Here is a 21,935-nt window from a genome sequence, read left to right on the forward strand (position 1 = left end):
CAAAAATGCCTGACTTCTTTGATAATAATATCCCTCCTTTCTTATGTCTCCAGAAACCCTATGTAATAAAATAAGAAATAAAAATAAAAAATGCAGGCCCCCTACAATAACAGGATTTGGCAACAGTGTTTTCTTCTTAGTGTTTGAAAAGCCAAAAGATTGTGTCTTAGGATTCAATTTTTGGCAACTCCAGGTGAAGATGTAAAAGAATTTGATTTTAAAAAGTAAGAGATCTAGCACTGAGGATGTTACCTAGTTCTGATAATGAAACATCTGCAAGAAAAGAACCAAGCTCAGAGAGCACCGAGGACCTCACACTTCAACCCTGAGCTACAAATATTCTCCTTTATTGGTGAGAGATCTATTGCCATTCAGCAAAGATCAATCTCCTCCTACCTAATGCCCTCTATAGAAATATAACTCCTGTTGGCTCTGAGCGGCAAGGCCACTACAGACATCATTCAGACTGTCAGTCTGACTCAGTAGATGGCAACTTTGTACTTCCCTGTTGATTGCAGATCGAATATAGCCAACCATGTACCATTCTTGCAAGAACAGCTCACAAAATTTACTGCATCAATAGAAATGTCAGTTCTAAATCATAGGAATTAATCAGTCCATAATGATCACACACACACACCAATTGGAGCATTGGGTTTAATGCTTGAGAGAGATTCGAACACTGGAACAAACAGTTCAGAGGACAGCAGTGAGGATCAGGGCACTAGAAACTAAGTCCTATGAAGAGCGATAGAACAATCTGAGAATGCTAAGATGACCCAGAGGGATATGATAGCATTCTTTCATACAGAAGAAGATCAGGATTTGTTCTCTATCCTTTCAGAGTGCAACACACAGAGTAATGAGTTTAAGGAAGGTAGATTCTGAAGGATCCTAACCGTAAGAGCAATTTGACAGGTAGAGAGTGAAACTAATTATTCAGAAAAGCGATTCCTTAGCTGGGTTCAAGCAGATATTTTAATATAGTTTTCTCCATTGGATAGGGGATTGCACTTGATGGCTCCTTGCAACTTCACGACTGTATGATTTTATCACGATATTATAAATATTCAAATCATTTTGTGGTGCTTTCATTCTTTTACAACCAACCAAAGAATAAGAACTAAAATGTAAATGTTAAAATTAATAGCCTGTTAAAAATATTTCTGAAGGGGGATAGGTTTTCTTCGAAGACTGAAAAAAAAAGTTAATTGTGTATTCAAGACTTAGCATAGCATTTCTATATAATTGTTTTTATTATTCATTGTAGCCTTGAAAACCAGAAGATGTGGATGATTCATTCTAAAGCTTTAATTTTTGTTTTGTCCCACAACCCACAAGAATATATATGGTATTATCTAACAATGAGTTGTGGGCCAATTAGTCAGCTTATAAATGAGCAAATAATTTTCCACTTGCGGTAAAGAAGTTTTCATGCCTTATTTATTCTTCATCCACAAAGATATATGTACATGATTAAATTAGTTCATAACAACTGAATTACCAAAGAATTAGACATAAAAGAAAAAATAAGTGCAGTGTTCTTGAAAGTCTCTCAAATAATTTTTGGTCCTATCCCATTAAACTATCAAATAAAACATTTTCCACCGATGGAAGTTAAACAAACCTCACCTTAAAACAGTTATAAAACATATAACTACATGGAATTTAGGACAGCTATTAGTTAGCATACTTGCAAATAGATACCATTCCCTACCCCTTCCCAACAGTTAAAATCAGGAATCTTGCTTTTATTGACACTTGATGATAGGAATGACTTAAGTTATTTCTTTTGTTCTAGTTAATTAGAATGTTGATAAGCAATAAGTGATCCGAACATTTGCTTCTTCGTCAAACAGAAAATCAAACAGGAAGTTTCATGAAATATTGCAATTAAGAGTCAGTGTTTATTGTACAATAATTCAGAAGCCAATAACAAACCTAATTCAAAAGTGGTCTGAGTGCAATGAGCTATAATTTTGGGTTCAGACTTCATACATCATTTTCTACTAATACTAATACAAAGAGAAATGGGAGTGAACATTCCAGTTTGTTACGCTACAAATCATAGTTTAAATGGTGAAGTCTCCACATGATGATAAAGGATACTAAAAATATTGCACATCTCTCTTGACATTGTGGTAATAGACAAGGACCAGAAGACAGGAGTGGTGATAATAGTGGTGCCAAGTGACAGCAGCATAGAAAGAGTAGAAAAGTTGGAGAAATACCCTGGAAGTATTTCTGAAAGAAGAACTAGAGAGGATGTGGAAAGTAAAGGCTCAGTCATATAGGAATGTGACTCCTAAGCAGGAAAAGTGGCTCCAATGGATCCTAGGATCAATGTCAGAGTTCTCTGTCCAGAAAAGTGCAACATTAGGAAAAGCTAAGATACTATGTACTGTAGAATCCTTAAAATGAGGGCAAGAAGGGAATTTTGAAGGGAGAGGAGAGGGGAGGGGAGGTGACAGGAGGGTAGAGGGAATCACTTATAGTTAGGAATGGCACAGTGACATTCTGAAGATCGTGGGAAACATTATGGCTGAAAAGGCAGTCAAAAATTCTCTCTTGATCAAGAAGAGTTCTTGAGATTAACTTTATTTACTCTGGACAGCTTTTTTGTGGGTTTGTGAGTAGATGGCAGAAACTGATGTTTTTGTGGTCTCTTGCAATCATCTGGGAGTCACAGGATTTCACATTACTCATAGCCATTAATGTAGATTTTTATGGAACCAAAGGGGAAAATTGTTTACATGGAAATGGAGATACAAATAGCTAAATTGTTATACCTAATTGCTGATTTATATGGAGGAATGAAGATTTAGAGATGGGCTTATAGAAAATGGAGTAAAATACGGAATGAAGAAGTAGAAGAAGAAGAACACTTTATTAAGTCAAATTGACTGTATCAAGGAATGAAGAAGTATTTGATTGTAATTTAAAAGACAGTGATAAGTTATTAAGGTTGACTGACTATACTTGCTGGGATGAAAGAAAAGGTTTCTTCTGTTTTTTTTCTTTTTCCTTTGTTTATTTTCTTTTGATTTTTCTCTGCATTTTTTAAATTAAATTAATTTAATTTAAATTAAAAAACCTTTTAGGATTGTTTTAAGTTGTTTATTATATATATATATATATATATATATATATATATATATATATATATATATATATATATATAATGTGGGGATATGAAATGCTAAAAAAAGCAAAGCACCAATGCCTATATAGGCTCCATAAGCTTTCTTAATGTGTCAAAGAATTTTTTTTATTTTTTTTTGCAACTGTACCCATTTGCCCAGGAAAAAAACTAACTTCAATACTGCTGGAAAAGATCATCCTCATGAATTTATCTTTGGCTAAATGGATATTTTGTGACTAATGTATGAGAAGATAAAGGTAATGCATTTTGCAAGGATCTTCAAAAAAATATGTGGGATCTTCGAAGGACATCAAATAGAGCAAGTTCCTCATTTTATAAACATGGCTGTCATGCTACATTACTTGGGGAGAATATATACTCACATCATCCAGGCTGCTTTGAATACCTAGAAGAGCTAAGCAATTTTTTTTTTTTCAGGCACCTAGCAGCTTTGAAACATTTTGAAGACAGGATGTTTGGACAGTGGTTAAGGCATCAGGCTGGAAAGCGGGAGACTGTGAGTTCAAGTCCTGCCTTAACCATAAAAGCCAGCTGGGTGACTTGTACCAGTCACTTTTGGTCAGCCGAACCTACCTCACAGGGTTGCTGTTATGGGGAAAATGGGAGGAGGAAAGTGTGTTGGATATGCTATTTGTAAAAATAATAAAAGTGGGATACAAATAAATAAAAAAAATATGGAGCTCAGTTAAATCCAGACATTAACTATAAGAACCTAGAGAGGGCTCAAATTAAGGAAGATGATTATTAACAAAAATGAAATTAACAAAGATGATTAGGGGACTGGAGGCTAAAACATATAAGGAATGGTTGCTGGAACTGGGTATGTCTAGTTTAACGAAGAGAAGGACGAGGGGGGACATGATAGCAGTGTTCCAATATCTCAGGGGCTGCCACAAATAAGAGGGAATCAACCTATTCTCCAAAGCACCTGAAAGCAAGACAAGAAACGATGCTTGGAAACTAAGCAAGGAGAGAAGCAACCTAGAACTAAGGAGAAACTTCCTCACAGTTAGAAAAATTAATCAGTGGAACAGCTTGCCTCCAGAAGCAGTGAATGCTCCAACACTGGAAGTTTTTAAGAAGGGACTGGACAGCCATTTGTCCGAAATGGTATAGGGTTTTCTGCCCCAGCTTGGTTGGGGTTGGACTAGATGACCTCCAAGGTCCCTTCCAACTTTATTATTATTATTGAAGTTATTGTTGCCCATCATTGCTCTATTTTGAGAGGAAGAGCTAATAAAAAAATTAAAAAGGGCATTATGTATGTGTTCAGATATTGGTAAAAAGCTCATTTTTAACCTCAAGATCCGATACATCTTATCTTGATACTCAAATACTTAAAAAGACAAACAAAAGATAAACTACAAAACTTGGAATTTTCACGTGAGATGCTGATGGCCCTGGGACAAAATCATACAATGGGAGTTCTCAAACCAAGAATTCTCAATAAAGAATTATAAACAGAATATAGCATATGATATACATCAAAGCTTGATTGGGTCAAATTAAATTTTATTTTAAACCAACAAACAAAGAATACATTTTAGAGGATTTCACACTATTGTGGTTTAATATTTTATGGTCAGCACTGTTGTAGGGTAAACACTGCAAAAATACTCTATTCTGAAACGCTTGCTCTTATAAAAAATGAGAGAATTGAATCACAGGATCATATTGTGCTTCACTGTAAAGTTTATGAAGACATTCCTAATCAGCTACTAATAACAAGTCTTCTTAGCCCATTTTGGAAAAAGAATTCTACGCTCAATTCTAGTTGCAAAGTTTGTATTTATACCTTGTACAACTTGGGCAAGCATGATTTACAGCAGTTTTTACTTTTATGTTATATTTTACATTGTATTGCATGTACTGCATGTTCTTTTATTCAGTCTAGATCAGGGGTTCCCAATCTTGGCAACTTTATGATGCTTGCTGGAGAAATAGAATGGAATGGAATGGAATGGAATGGAATAGAATAGAATAGAATAGAATAGAATAGAATAGAATAGAATAGAATAGAATAGAATAGAATAGAATAGAATAGGACCTTGGAGGTCTTCTAGTCCAGCTCCCTGCTCAAGCAGGAGGACCAATACCATCTCAAACAAGTGACTGTCTGACCTCTTCTTAAAAATTTCCAGTGATGGAGCGTCCACAATTTCTGAAGGCAGACTGTTCCATTGGTTAACTGTCTTTACTGTCAGGAAGTTTCTCCTTAATTCCAGGTTGTTTCTCTCTTTGATCAGTTTCCAACCATTGTTTCTTGTCCTGCCCTCTGGAGCTTTCGTGAATAACGTGACCCCCTCTTCTTTGTGGCAGCCCCTCAAATACTGGAGCACCGCAATTATGTCTCTCCTATTTCTTCTTTTCTTTAGACTAGCCAAACCCAAGTCCTGAAGCCATTCTTCATATGTTTTAGTCTCCAGGACTTTGATCATCTTAGCTGCTCTTCTCTGAAGTTTTTCCAAACTCTCAACATCTTTTTTGTGATATAGTGACCAAAATTGGCTGCAATATTCCAGGTATGGTCTTACTAGGGTTTTATAAAGCGGTACTAATACTTTGCGTGATCTTGCTTCTATGCCTCCGTTTATACAATTGTGGGAGTTGAAGTCCACACATCTTGCCAAGCTTGGGAACCCCAGTGTAGATGTGTGATCTGCAATTAACTTAAGTAAGGTATTTTGTGTAGCCTAATCCAACAAAATAAATCCTTTAGGACTCTAGAGTATATTATTATCACATAAAGCAATAGTGGACAGCTACGACCCCTTTACAATTTGTGGACTTGGACTCACAGAATTCCTGAGTCAGCATGGCTCAGCATGATTGGCTCAGGAATTCTGGAAGTTGAAGTCCACAGCTTATAAAGGGACCATAGTTGCCTACTCTCGGCATCAACTAATGTTTGCCCTTATTTTTTCATTACAGACTATTCTAACTGTACCTTTTGTGCTGCTGACCAAAATGCATCTTCTAAGTGGGTAGCAAATCCTTCACTAAGCCATTCTTCTGTCCAGTCACGAGCGCCTATGGCCAAGCCAAACCAGGCATGAGCAATTTCATGGCACAGTCGTGTTCCGCAGAGGCTGCTTTCTCCAGATAACGTGCTCTGTGACAGGAATATGATATGTGGGCTGCGAAATATGAATGAAGGGGAAAGTACATTACAGAGCCGTGTTTACAGAAATACACACACTTTATTTAGTCTTGTCAGCCTGTTATTACTATATGCATGCTGTGCCGTGACAGCTAGTTTATAGCTCAGACATTTTTAGGAATTAGGTTGCACTTTATTGTTTTCTGGCTGGGATTCCAACCAAATATTCTGCCAAGTGTTTGTTTCATCAAATGTCTATTACCTGTAATAAGTAACGCAAACCAACTTTTTGTATTTTTCAAATTACAAGGCCAATTTATTTCAATGGAAGCATTTATACTTAAACAAAGGCTAGGTGTGAATGTAGTCCACAGGTATTCTTAACTAAAGATCAAAACAACTATGGAAGAAGAAGAAAAAAATACAGACAAGTGCACCTAGTAAAAAATGCTGAAAACTATAAGCTAGAATAACAAATACTGTAAGAGTAAAGTAAGCCTTTAATAGCCTGTATTTTATAATCTATGCAACTCTTTACAAATAAATATTGTTTTAAGATGACTGTGTAGACAAGGAAGAAATTGTTATTCCAGCAATAAGCTTCCTATTCAAGCTGTATTTTCTCCTTGATATTAATTTCATAAAATTATCTCTATAAACAATCCAAAGGTTGTTTTGCCTTGGATAGTCTTTGTGTTTTTGGGAAAAGATGTTGGGTATCCATATCTGAGGAAAACTATAAGAATAGCTGCTAGTGTGGAATCTTTGGTGGAGAGTTTGTAACACACATATCTGTGATATTTACTAGTACTAGAGGTGGATATGGGAATTATCCTAAGGACAGGAAGCCATAGACTGGATGGAAAATTGTCAAACAGACTGGCGCCAGGTTGGCAAAAGAGTGAGATAAAGCTGTATGCATTCCCCTTATTTATTCAAACTATACAGAATATATATTGGGAGAGAATTAATTGGAAGAGGCTGAATGTGGCTTTAAAACATCAATAACCTATATTATGATGATGACACTCTTGGATAGCTTAAGATGCAAATGATCTGCAAGGTCTAGTAATGAAAGTGGAGGAACACACTAAAAAATGGGACTAAGATTAAATGTAAGAAGGCCAAATTCATTACAACAGACACAACAACCAGCCTTAGAATACTATGGGTAGTCAATAAAATGAAGAAAAACATCACAGGAACAAAACAATACACACATACACACACACACACACACAAAATATAACATGTTAGAAGAGCAAAGAAATCAAGTTAATATAAAAAAAGAAAAACAAAACATCAGCTCCACAAATCACCCTATCCCCAAGGTCTGGGTGAACACAAAATTTTCTGAAAGAATCATTTAGTTGCCATTTTCTCATATCTAGTACAAGATAGACTTATTGAATTAAAGTGAGAATGAAGACTGCAGATTAACACTATTACGTGTTAGATTAATCCTTCTTTTAATTCTAGTAATGACATAGTTCAGCACTAAACATGAACTGAAAGTTGCTTTGCAGTGAGAGGTTAAGCAGCATATAAATTTAATGATAAATACATTTCCTTTCTTTCCTTCCCTTGATATAATACTGCATCTAATATATGTATTTAATGCATGTATGTTATAAAATGATAAAAGTATAAAAAAACTATAAAACTATAAAAGTAATAGAATCACAAAATGACAGATTTGCAGCAGAAAAGACAGAGCTTGCAAAAAATACAGTATTTTTAAAACAGTATCCTTATCTAGTATTTTCAAATACTGTTGAAACAATATTTTAAAACTCATGCTATAATGACCCTTCATACAGAAAGACGACTATAACATTCTCTTGTCACATTGTTTAAGAAACAAATTTCAATTTAAGAATTTAGAATTTAAGAAATTAGCAATCTCAACATTCCATATAAAAAGCAAGGGTTTCATTTTCCTCATGTAAGTAATTGGACTAATATACTTAATATTTAATTTTTTTATTCATCTGGGTCATATAAATCCATGCTTAAATATACTTCTGGTTTCCTGAAAATTCTTCCTCAGCTAAATCAATATCATAGATCAAATTTTCCTAGCCTTTACCACCCAACTGGACACAAATGCTATATAGCTTTCAGTCTTAAATCACTTCTAGCTTGTAGTACTCCTGATGGAATTTATTCTGGTCAGATTCTGCTGATTGCTCAAAGTTTCTATCGCTACTTCCGGTAAGTTTTACAGAAGCTCTGGACATCTCCCAGCAGGATTCTTTTAAAATGGAAGTCTTGACCATTCCTCAACACTGTTTCTGCATCCTTTGGCCACCAACTTTTTCAATCTGAAGTTCCTTCTCCCATAGCTTCCAAAATGATAGCATACCACATGCCTTAAAATTGTCAGATTCTAGCCTATCAAATTACTTTACTAATCTGCAGGGGTCTTCAAACTTGGTCCTTTTATGACTTGTGGACTTCAACTCCCAGAATTCCTCAGCCAGCATGCCTGGCTGAGGAATTCTGGGAGTTGAAGTCCACAAGTCATAAAAAGGCCAATTTTGAAGACCCCTTGCTAATCTGGCATTGTAATTACTTGCAGGATAGGTTTTATGGCACCTAGAAACAATGCTTGTCCCTGCAACAGGAACACAAAACTTTCTGCACAAGACTAGGTTTCCTTAAGTGCTAATTCTTTAATCTGAATGTCAGTACTGGAAAGCAGCCAAGCCTGCAACATAATAGAAGGGGATGGGGAGGGGGGGCGGTTAGTTGTTGAAATTCAACATCTGGAATGTAGCCAATTGGGAAAGTTGAGCCAAATTATTTCTTAAGGTGAGGTTTGACCTTATTTAGTTCATATTCTTTCAGCAAAGGATAGGTTTAGCCAGATAGGCTCTTCCCTAAAGAAGACTCAGGATTCCAGACAATTCCTGGTATATAGCAATGGTTCAAAGCATAACTAACAGCTTGTTTATGTAAATTCATTATAATCAATTCTAGCTCCAGTAACTTATTGTATCTTTTGCAAAAAAAAAAAAAAAAAAAAAGAACAGTAACCTGCAAGAATGTTTACAAATTCAGTTAAAAATAAAATTTTGATACGATTTTCAGAAAATGGGAAAATAAAATTCCCTGGAAATAGTTTTATATGTGTAGAACAGGTGAAAGAGAAATCTGAAACCAAATGTGTTTATTTGCTTCAGGGAGCCTAGATTTGAGAGTAAAACAATCCCAGCAGGAAATGTAAGTCATTATCGTCCACCCACATTTCATCCTAAGCTTATTTAAATTAATTTCCACCCAAAATTCTTCTCAGTTTCTAGTCTGTGCACGTCTCACAGAACAGATCAGTCACATGCCATAATAGCCAGCTTTCTACTATAGCTAAGCACATCTAAGATGGAGATCGCAGGCCTTAGATTTTATGACTTTTAAAACAAAAGAACTCCTACTAGATAGGACAGTATTATATTTCTTAGCAAATGGCATCATGCAAGAATATGAAAGCATTTTTAAATATTTTTATTAAACACTGAAATTAAAAATATAAGAACTAATACAAACTAAAAATGATATTAAAGCATGTGCTATTTAAAAAATAGAAAGAAAAAATAGAAAGTGCAGAAAAGGAAAAACGATTGGAGAGAGGAATAGAAAACATAGAAATAATAAGAATGTAATAGAGTAAAAGAAAAAAAATATATAAAAATTACTTCTTTCATAACAAATATAAACAATTTTAGTAACTTCTCACCTTCTCTTAAAGTATAATAATGACTTCTTGTTTCCATATCCCATCCCTTATCTATAAACAAATCCTTAAAGCCTCATTGTTCAGTCATGGTCAGCAAAAGTCCATTAAGGGCTACCAGAGATAGCGACATAGTTATATAAATGTGGATTAAATAAACCAACTTTATATTCTCTCCTTTTACTTCAACAATCTTGATCTTTAATCCCTTCAAACCCTGTCCTGGAACTTGGTTTTTTTATTTTTTTATTTGTCCATTCTCACAAGCTCCTTAAAAACTTTAACAAGACTATTTTGTAAATCCAATATAATGAAATTATCCCAATCATTCTTTTTTGTTATTTCTGTATTACTTTTAATTATTAAGATACCAGCCAGTTTTATATGCAATGCAGCATCTTTTTCCACATCTTACTTTTAGATCCAGTTCCAAATCAGAATTAGTCTTGTCCAGCAAAACCTTCATTACATCTTTTAAACATAATTTATTTATAACAGCAGACATTTTATATTAACGTCTGGGTCTATTTTTCACAAACACCCTTCAATACATCTGATGTTGAAGTATTTCATTCATCCTGTATTATAAAATCAAATTTAAATGTTCTTCTCCTTTAATTGTAATCTTTAGTTTCTTTTGATTCCTTCTAGTGTCCAACCTTCCAAGCCCCTATCTGTGAGGCTCAAGCTCAGAAATGAGACAGTGAGCTCAATCATGTTCAATCCTTTAATAGCTGACATCTAATGAACAGAATCTTGCCAAAACTAAAGTTATAATTTCTAAACTACTAGATATATCCTGAGAGATTATCTTCTTCCCTTCTTCTCCACTGTGCAATCTCTTAATCTGGGCCTCTCTCTGGGAAAGCATTGTGTCACCAAAAGTCTTCCCCACTGCTCCTGCAGGTACACATTCCAATATACTATCTCTTTTTTTAAAAACAATTCAAAAGGGAAACATTTTCCCATGAAAAGCATTCTTATAATTAATTTTAGAATCTTATTTCAAATCCATCTGCACCCTTGGTCTGTTTGTAACTATCCAAAATCAATGATCTAATCACCCTTTTACTTGGTTGGAATCAATTGCTCAACTCATCGAGCTCATCACAAAAATCACATTTTCTGGAATCTACTCATGAGGAACAGCTTTCTGGAGGACATGGGGGCTCATGATCTCTCCTTTTTTGGAGAGATTTCATCTGGCAGAATTCAGCACCTGGCCATCAATCTTCACTGCAATGCCATACCTGTTCCTTCAGAGACGTCTAGTTTGCCATTAATCGTCACTGAAAGTCTGAAAGTAGAAACACTGAGGGCATGGACTACATTCCCTTTTCTTTATATAGTTAAGTTCCACAGGACTGTCCTGCACTTCCTCAAAATTGATGTAACTTGTCAAGAACCACAGAAAAAGAACTATATAGTTCAACGCAATGTAATATATGGATCCATAAATACAAACTATAAATATGTATTAGGTGTCTTCTTTCCAATATATTCCATAAAATATGTTCTAAAGATATTTCCAAGATGCAATAATCCATCTTCTGAAAAGCTCTTATTATCCAACCCAACCCTTTCCTCAAAAATGTATGAACACCCACACTTCTCCTTAAACAAGTTTCTCTCTCGGCATCTGCTTGCACAGCCATGTTTGAAAAACTATGGTTTCAACTTGCTGAAAATACACACACCCAGTAACCAAAAAACACATGCATCAAGGATCCACCTCCCACTCAAAAAAAGAAGAAGAAAAGGTCAGATTCTGTTAAAAGAACTACCACAAAAGACACTACATGAGACTGAAATATTAACAAAGGAATAGAGTCACAGAGAACAAGTAGAAAGAATAAACAGCACCTCCTCTAGCCTCTAGCCAAACTCCCAAATTATGAAGAATAAAAAAAAAGGTACTACGAGGGAAAAAGCACAGAAGCTAAAACACATAATGAGACACTCCCTTTTATTACAAACCCCCACTGAGAGGACTAACTATACAACTTGGGGTACTGCTCTGGATATTTTTAAGTAAATGACCCCTAACTGTGGTCTACACAGTACTACAAAGAAATGGCCCTGAATGGATCAAGTAAATAACATTCCAGACATACTGCTGGCAGCCTTTGGGCCATTTGGCTGAAACTAAACAGAGCAACTTACGGATGTAGAAACAGACACATGTAAGGAGTTTGCATTTTAAGTATATCTTGTATGGCAAGGAAAAAAATTAAGCTGAGCTTATATTTTCAGGTTCTTGATACTTAGTTCATAGATTTAAGCAACAAGAAAGGTAACACACTGTCTGTTATATTGAGAAAAAAGAAGCAAGATACAGCAATGTAGCATACATGAGCTGGCCAAAAGTCTAACCAGCAGAAGAAAATTTAATTTTAAGGCATACCCTTCAGCCTACAGTCCATGCAGCCCCATAGTCCAAATCTAATTCTTTCACCCTGGACCCACAAAGCCCCTCCCCCGAGGATCTCTCTCCATTAACTCATACAGCTGCCCCAAACCTTCTTTTGCTTGAATTTGCTGCCCTAAAAAGATCCAAAGAGTCTCAAAATCTCACTCACGACTTTGTAATTTTCATATACCCACAGCAACAGGTTGATTCAACCATTTCTAAGGCCTGTCCCAAGCATATATATATCCGGCCTTGGCACCGCAACCACAAAAAAAGAAACTCCTCTAGTCAACCCACTTCCATTTACTGTCATTTTAAAAAGTCACTTGCTGTTTCTTTTCATTTTTTACTTTAATTGAAGTATTCCCTCTCCACCCACCACTATCATGTGCTTTCTTTTGTAGTGACATTTGTCCTTCAGCTGCATTTGGAATTCTCTTACTTGTTTATCTTTTAAATTCTTCTTTCCACTCTTTTAAACTCTATCAAGTTGTTCATCAGAACACCTTGTCCTGCTGTTGTTGGTGACTTAGTTAATTATAAGTGGATAAATTTGGTGACAGTGAATTGGAAGTATTACTGAGTCCTTCTCAGATTGAGAAATATTTGATCATTCTGGTTTGGTATAAACAAATTCTGCAAAGATTTCATACTGAGGTTATAGGATGAGTTGGGGAAAACTAGTGTGACTGTTGCCTTTTCTCTTCTTCAGCTACTGTTGTCGTTCAGTTCTCATCTTTCCAGCACTTGGCTTCCCCTCCTTCCCCTTGGTTGTCATTATGATGTGAAGGTCTGCAGGCCTTAGTGAAACTTGAACTTCTATTGCTATCTCCTGTTTCAATAAAGCCAGCAAAAGGAATCTATAGTATTCAGTTATACTGTTTCCTTTATGTATAAAGAATCATGGTTTCACACAACCACTAGCGATTGGGTTGGTGGTAGGGGTCTTGCTTAAGAGTTGACTAGAGCTTTTTTTTTGCAAAATACAGTTTCTGGTTCATATGCAATCACAATCAGAAACAGGTCTAATGAAACTATATTTAAAAGCTAAATTATTCTCCTGGCTGCCCTGTAGTGAAGAAGACAAAAATATGAGATTTTTCTTACGTTCATGGAAGCTTATGTAGCCAAATATGACTTGACTACCATGTTTTCTAGATGGAATGTTGGCCTCTCCCAACATTCTTTTATGGATCAAATCAAAACTTCTTTTTAACATTGAGGAGAATATAACGAGTGTCATTAACTTGCTTCTTTGGTTAAAGTTAAAACAAGTATGATTATGATTTGACCAGTTCTCCTGAAACTTGGGAGAGCCTCAGGGTGCTATGCTTTCAGTTTGTAACACAATATGAACCCAAATTGCAAAACTTCCAAAACAGGCCAGAACAAGTTCATGGGTAGAATGAAAAGAACTGAAAACCACACCTTGTTTTTAAATATATCTATATGTGCATGCGTATTTGTGTGTGTATGTGTCTCTCTGTGTGTACACATGTGCATATATATATAACAACTATATATAAAATAGCTCTCTCTTTATCACTACAGAGATATATATGCAATTTCTCCCAAAAAGTTGGATTTTGGTAAGGCTTCACCTTCCAACTTAATTCAAAAACAAAATAGCATCTATATATGTATCTTTGGGTTTTCTTTTCTAATCATATCTCATCTGTTCTCTCTGTTCTTTGCTTCAAAAAATAGCCTTAAAAACCCAATCAGAACAGAGCATGAAAAACTAAGAACTAGTTCTCAGATTCACTTTTCTGATTTAATAGATACAAAGCTTAAAAAGTCCTCTAAACATACATTAATGTTTAATTGTGAAATCAAATTAATTCAGAGAACATATGAGACTTCCAGCAGGACTGAGATGTTTACTGAAGACATATTATAGTAATTTCTTCATTTTTTGTGTGTCTTGTGTATTTCCTTTTCCCAAATATTATAGCAAGTTTGTGATCACGCAAATCAATATTTTTCCTGAAGCAGTTCTGAAAGGCAGATTCAGGAACATCCTCCACAATTAAGGAATTTGTTGGTGAGATTAAATCAATGCTGTACATTACATTTTATTTTACTTTTATACAGATAAATACAACAATTTTGCCTCTAATTAAATCTATTCCCTGATGAATTGAATGTTAGATATCTTCTAAATGTCGAAGACCCAAACACCACAATCAAAGAATAGTAATTATTTTACAAGCAAGCAGAATATTTATCCCCCAAAATGCTAGTTTCCTGCTCATAGTATATTGAAAATTATATGTGGTATTTGTTTACTTCCTTACATTTTGGTCTGTGATTATAATTCATTTAGTACTCATTTAGTTTAAAACAGACTAAAACAGATTAATTCCATGAAAGCTAGCTTTCTTTAAGTCATGCTTCAAGAGTAACATGATTAACAGCTGATATAAATTTGAAAACTTGATCATGCAAGGGGAAAAAACACACTAGACTGTGCCATATTTTGCAAACCTTTTTTTTTCCTTTTTAAATTCTGGCTTCTTTATCAGATTTTTATTTGCTGGGAATTGCAAGATATCAAAACAAGTACTAGAAGGGCATTAAGCATGGTGTCAGTTAAACAGTCCTCTTATTATCTGTTGGAAAAGTTCAGGTGGTCCTCAACTTATAACAGTTCATTTAGTGACTGTTTGAAATTGCCCCTCTGAACAACATGTGTAAATTAAGCAATTACAACACAGCAAAAGCAATAGCATTAGACCTTTAGGTTAATAGAACACACCTTTATCTATATACACAGCCTTAGTGAGAACGTGAATCTACTTCACCTTGATTGGGAAAAACCCATTTTCTACAAATATGGAAGAGATTAAGTAACACCATCAAATGAAAACAAAGTGTTCTCCTGGCTGTAATCAAATTTCTTTGAATCTAAACACCATGTGTAGCAAAAAAATGTTTTCTAGAAGAAAAGGTTACAGTATAAAGAAGCAAATACGCAACATTCTTTATTTCAGGCATATAATTCACTTCAAAGGTAAGGAAGGCATTTCTGTAAATCTTGTTTTGAAATGTTAACTTTAAATTTTAAAACTGTGCCTTCTATTCCAATCAGCAAGAGTATTTTGGTTTCTAAGTTAGTATCTTTGGATATTGCACATTACTGTTCCTTCCCTTGGGAGCTCAGATAACATTTCTCTTCTGATCACTTCGAAGTGTCAGTACTAGCTGATATTTCTTTGCTTCAGAACACCTGATTTTCCTCAATCTAAACAAGCAATGATTGTATAGATTGCCATAGTTTATCATAATCTGAAAGACTGATGTAAACCAGTTTGCATTGCTATTGCATTGCTATCCTATTCTGAACTGGCATTGACCCACTTCAAGCAGAAAGTATTTGCCTTTTTCCCAAAAATGTCTATGGTTCTGTGCTATACTATACTGGCAATCTACACCATGCTGTAAAAGCACCCACTTTATTAAATATGCATAATATTTTGTAGGTAAATCGACTCATACATTAATTTACGTGAACAGTTTCCTAAGCATCTAGCTCCTTTCAGAAGACAAAGATGGAAAAAGACTTAGTTTTTTAAATACCTTTTCAACTATGCAGGAGTAGTTCTGATCCAGAAATAGCTCCTTATATATTAGAAGAACATTCCATGTGAGCCAACAAACATAATAGGCAGAATTCATGTCCTTTAGCAATTCTTTGTAAAAACTAATTATGGATGAGTGGCTCCCTTGAAACTAAGGCAATGTTTAAAGAGAATCCAAAGACAATCCAAAAGTTTGGCATTAGTTAGAATGAAAAACATGCTACAATTACTCTGTATTTCTATGATTAGTTTGGCAATTAGCAAAATAACAAGCCAAATTATCACCACAATATATGGCAACGGCACATCCTTTTTCATAGCATATGCCACTTAAGACCATTAATCTATCAAACTTATACTTGTCTACATAGATTTATGTAGTACCCAATTAGGGCTTCTAATAAATTAACTCTGGAAATACTGCACTTAAGGGCATATGACAATCTTTTATTGCAACAGAGCCAACTCAATAGATTACTTATGGTATAAGTCATCAAGAACAATAAAGTGTATATTCTACTACAGAAGCATGCCTCATCCTTTAAGTTTCCAAGTTGTCCCTAACATAGTTTCCAGTCTGACATTCACCATTTTGGAACTGATGAATGCTATTATTTATTTCCAGATAGCTTTCCTTCATAGTTTTTTACTAGACTATCTTCTTTATTGAGGGGGTAACCTCTGTAATTATAGTAATTATAGAGTTTATTGTCCCAAATATGCATTTTTCATGAGGCAACTGGACTTTCTTCTTTTTCTTGAAGACATTTCATTTCTCATCCAAGAAGCTTCTTCAGCCTTCTTAGAACTGTTGAAAGGACTGTGTTATATATCATCTATCTCCAGTCTACAACACAGTCCTTTCAACAGTTCCAAGAAGACTCCACACCCATTTCCACTACTCAAGTGACCCTGACCACACAAGTAACCCTCCAGGGGAGTCAACAACTGGCTAAAAGAATGCAAATGACCAGATGTCTAAAAGGAGTACAAATCCTGCCATTCCCCACCATCCAGTCAGAGCTGAAGAAGCTTCTTGGATGAGAAACAAAACATCTTTAAGAAAAACAAGAAACTCCAGTTGCCTCGTGAAAAAAAGCACCTTTGGGACAACCATGACCTGGATGACTGAGAATCTCCATAGACATACAGAGTTTATTATTGTAACAAGCAAAGAAAAGAATATGATAAAAAGTATGCTAGTTGTAAGATCAATTCAAGCTAAAACCTGGGCCCCTGCTAAGAACTTAAACAATGCCTTGTAAGTTTAAATTACAACTAAACAAACGTAGCAACCTGACTACCAACAGTCAGAAACACATCTACAAAAAGATAATTCAATCTTTCAAGATATGAACCTCTGAGTTTCTCTACCATCAATATTTTGATCCTGCTCTCACTGTAAATGGGTCACTGAAGGACACAATGAGTAACGTCCTCTATTATTTCTACAGTTATAGCTAAGAGCCTCTCTCCAAGGGAAAAAACTATACAAAAGACAGCAGTTTCCAGTCTGACAATTAAGACATGTTCCCCATTTGCAGTTTTTGTTCGTAGCACTAATTCCACAAGTCTACTAACAATCATAAGGTATGTAAAATTCTTATGCATGTCAGAGGTGTAAACTCTTAGAATCTTAAATCATATTCATCAGGAATGAGTTTTTTACCTATACAGAATTGTCTTTAACTTTTCCCAACCTAGCATCCTCCACTTGTGTTAAGTCTGTAATTCCTAAAAGTCTCCACTTGTACGGTCATCTTAAAGTATTCGCAATTCCAATCCCAATACATCTGTATCCGTTACTGTTTCAACCCCTTGCACGACTTTAGCAATTTCCAGGCTTTCTTCTCTACCTAGAACTAACAAAACTGATGTGGAATAAAAGCTTATCAGAAATACTGCTATAAATTATTTGTAATTCTGAAAAAAGCTTTTAAAGCAAAGAAACAAACAAATCAGTAGGAGTCAGTAGTCAGTATCTTATAGTTCTTTTCAACTTTATGAAAATGTTAAAAAAGTATTATCATTGTCAAACTAAATTTACCATGTTTATTTCATCTTGAGAACCAGACAGTAATGTCTTATTTTCAAGAAAAGTGGAGAGATTTCTTTTTACTTATTTAGTTTATATCTAGTTAACCTTTATTTTTATGCCAGCATGTATTTCAGTAAGTAAATTACAGTACTGAATCCTCCACCTACTTCATTATGTGCATTATATGCATAGCTCATTGAAACTTCTTCAGACTTTCAGGCGATGAGGGAAAAAATCAGAATCTTTTAATCAGATGTCTTTTTTTTCTGCATAAAACAAGCAATACAATGTGTCTCAATCCATCTCAATGCGCAAATATTTTTAAGAACACAGTCAGTTTCTTATATCCTCATTATAATGCATCAGACTTTTTAAACATCTACTTTAGACTTCCACTGACTTTTTTTTTATAATAAATCAAATATATTCTTATGTATTACTCATTTTTGGATTTATCTGCCTCTGCAAACCATATGCAAACTGCATGGGATGCAAAATAGAATGCTTTACATTTACTGCATGAACATTTACTAATTCTCATTATTTGGGAGATACATGTTAACAAAAGGAAAGACACATGGGGAAGGGGAACACAGAATAAGCAATGGCTTCAAAATCATTTTCTTAGCTTATTTTGTAAGACAACTATACAAGCCTTCCTTTTTATGTGTATCAGTCAATAAGATATCTGTTGTGTGTTTTGCACAAAGAACAAAGATGCCTTTATCGATTCTTAAAGTCTGTAGGACAAACCATTCATGCTGTCAAACCCTCCCAAACCCCTTTCAGCAAATAATAAAATCCATCAGTGACAAATGTCAACATGCTAATTTGTTAAAGAGGGAACAAAAGCAACATTCAGGCGAGGCGCCTCATTTCATATTATATCAGCCCTCCAATTTGTAACAACTTTACAGCAACCCACATATTATGCAATTGTAGATGGAACAGTGAAACAAATAAGGTCAGAAAACAATTTGGGTTCTGAACAAAATGTGAGCTTTAAAAGCTGAGATTTTAAAATAGTATTAATTTGAGAGTTCCAAAAATATTGCTTGAAAATCTTAACTTTCAAATACTATACATTTGCAATATACTCATTGGAGGGTAATTAAATGTTATTTATGAAATTCATATTATCAATGAAAAATTGGAGTACAAAAACAAACTATAGTTGAAAACTAAAGTTATCAAAAGATGGTCAAAAAAAGTATTACCCTGGACACTATATGGTTGTTTGTTAAAAAATTAAATTATATATATTTTCTGTATACAGAAGAACATGCTGGTTGCCATGTTCTTCTTAGAAAGCCTAAAGTCCTCAGTCATGCTTATAAAGTGCGATACAAGTAGCAAAAATGTTATGAGAATTAGGAATAATTAACATCTTGTTACCACTGTACGTGAATAACAGCAAGCATATTTATGCAATACCAATTTAACTTGTGATTTTTCCTTGACAAAATTAATAACTATAGAATTCAATTTGAATTTTAGAATACTGATGACCAAGGTTTATCTTTTTCATAATGGCCAAGAAAATTAGATGCTATATCACAGTTTGCCCATCTAATTTGATGGTTCAGTATGAATGAATATTTGTATGTAAATTCTAAAGTGTAGAATCAGCTAGGAAGGTATTATTCCTCTATCATTTGTTCTTTCAGGGGTTAACAAAATGTTAACGGTACAACCACAAACAGGACACAACTTCAACAGCATTTCCCTCTCAACTTGTATTAAGAATCTACTGATTGCATTCCATTCTACTGATGATAAATAACAGCTACTGATAATCTTATTCTCCATTAATTAGACTTGAGCCTTTTCTGTTAACATTCCTGAAAGCTATTAAGACTTAATTACCTTAATGTCTGGGTTTAGATGGAGAAATGTAGTTTTTTAAAAAAGGTGGTGGAGGCTGTTACAATATGTGTGTGTGTGTTCATTTCTTAGGCACAAAATTAATGGCAATTATAATTTGTTGATTCATCATGTTATTTCTTTTGTCCTTTCTGTTATTTTGTTTCTTTTCTTATTAGGGAATTATTTAATCCCCACTTAAAGAGAGGCAAATTGTTTACCATCAGTACATTTGTAGATAAATATTCCATACACATTTCTGTAATTATTACTCACAGAGTGAAAGGAAAATATATTGGGTGCTGCCCAGAGTCCCCCCTCGGGACAACCTATGTAAAATTGATAAATAAATAAAGTCTATATACTGCAAGGTCTTTAGGGAAGGGTTGTTTGGGAAAGTAGTGATAATATATCTCCTGATAGTATTACTTGTTAAAAGACCCAACCTGACAGTAATAGGTATGATAGTGTGCCACTCTCTTCTTCAATGTTCTTTTTTCACTTTCCAAATTATTATTATTAATGTCTTCTGTCTCCCAGTGATTCTGGGTGATTAGTCTAGGTATCTCTAAGATTAGTCTATAAATTAGTTTATATCTCTAGCATTTAGTATTCATTCAAGTGCTAAACAAGTCTGATCATGCTCATTTCTCTTAGATCAATCAAATCAATTAGGTGCTAAAACATATTTAATAGGAATCACAAGAAAACTTATGCCATTGCCATCAGTTGGGTCTTTCATTTATATAGCTCCACAGTTTGGATCTCATTCCTTGGAATTACCAAATAGAGGTTTTTGTTTGCATCTTATCCCAACATTTTCCTGTTTTCTTCACTGTCCATTCCATCTCAGTTGAACAGCTTTCATCTTTTTCCATAACATTGGGGAAAGGTTTCTTATGTTTCCCCAAATCAGGCTTGGCAGATGCTATATTTTTTCTATCCTGCTCTATGGAGTAGAGAGTTGGTCTCTGACAGAAGGCCACCTGAAGAGACTAGAAGCATTTGAAATGTGGATTTACAGGCGGCTGTTACGTATAAGCTGGGTTGATCAGAAATGAGGAGGTGATAAGCCGCCTGGGAAAGCCAAGAGAAATCATCAAAACAATTAAAAAATGAAAATTAGAATATTTCAGACATGTGATGCGACACCCAGAAAAATACAGCATACTCCATTTAATCCTCCAGGGAAAGATTGAAGGCAAACAAGGTCCAGGCAGAAGAAGAACATTGTGGCTTCAAAATCTAAGGGATTGGTTTGGACAAAGCTCAGCAGCACTTTTTCGTATGGCTGCTGATAAAAACAGGATTGCCAGCATGACCGCCAATGTCTGATAATGGATATGGCACAGAGAGAAGAAGGTTTCCCCTAAGCTCCCCCCCCAACAAGTTATTTGAAACTGTTGAAATTTTGGAGCTATTTAGGCAACACAAAACTTGGTATTTTGGAAATGGGTTCAATATTAGACTATAGAACAGTCTTACATTACAAAGAAATTTAGAAAGAGAAATATATATTGCTGTGTCAAGAAATCACATTTTCAAAATGATAGCAATGAATATGTTTCACAGAAAAGCAAATAATTTCTCCCTTCAATAAATTATCCTAAAAGGCATAGATTACTGGGGTTGTACAAGCTTTTCTAAGCATAGAACAAGGACATATTCAGAAACGTTTATGCTACTGAAAATAAGCACCGTAATCTACAATTATTCTAGACCACATATGGCTTGCAATCATGTAAATGAAGTGTTTGAGGCACTCTGAAAACTTCCATTATTGTAGAAGTAGCTTTCAGAGATTTCATTGTCATAAGAGATTTATGGATTATAAACCTGTAAAACAACATAACTCTTTTACATTAATTTATGAAGTTCTATGTGGTAAATAGTTGAACTCTTTGGAATATTTATTAGCAATCTTCTTGAATAGAATTTAATCAAGGTAAATTAAAGTTCATTCAAATGGCCAATTTGGGTGCATTTTAAATGAAACTATTAATATTATATTATATACTATATATCAGTGTTCCCCAACCTTTCTGGC

At 34.6% G+C, this 21,935-nt stretch overlaps 1 protein-coding gene across 10 annotated transcripts in view; it reads right to left on the reverse strand.

Annotated features, from left to right (window-relative positions):
• The window catches only part of LOC120308186 (aminopeptidase O (putative)), a 191,825-nt gene that overhangs the window by 131,422 nt on the left and 38,468 nt on the right, over window positions 1-21,935 (reverse strand). For all 10 annotated transcript variants that reach the window (XR_005556779.1, XR_005556782.1, XR_005556780.1 and 7 more), the window contains exon 6: window positions 6,111-6,300. Coding sequence is in view for 6 of the 10 variants with exons in the window: in XM_039343882.1 (XP_039199816.1) it covers window positions 6,111-6,300 (190 nt within the window). In the remaining 4 variants the exon portion in view is untranslated. The remainder of the gene's footprint in view (window positions 1-6,110; window positions 6,301-21,935) is intronic.

The sequence above is a fragment of the Crotalus tigris genome, unplaced genomic scaffold (assembly GCF_016545835.1).
Source record: "Crotalus tigris isolate CLP2741 ecotype Arizona unplaced genomic scaffold, ASM1654583v1 scf7180000017881.257975618366:2651188, whole genome shotgun sequence".
Classification (NCBI taxonomy): domain Eukaryota; kingdom Metazoa; phylum Chordata; class Lepidosauria; order Squamata; family Viperidae; genus Crotalus; species Crotalus tigris.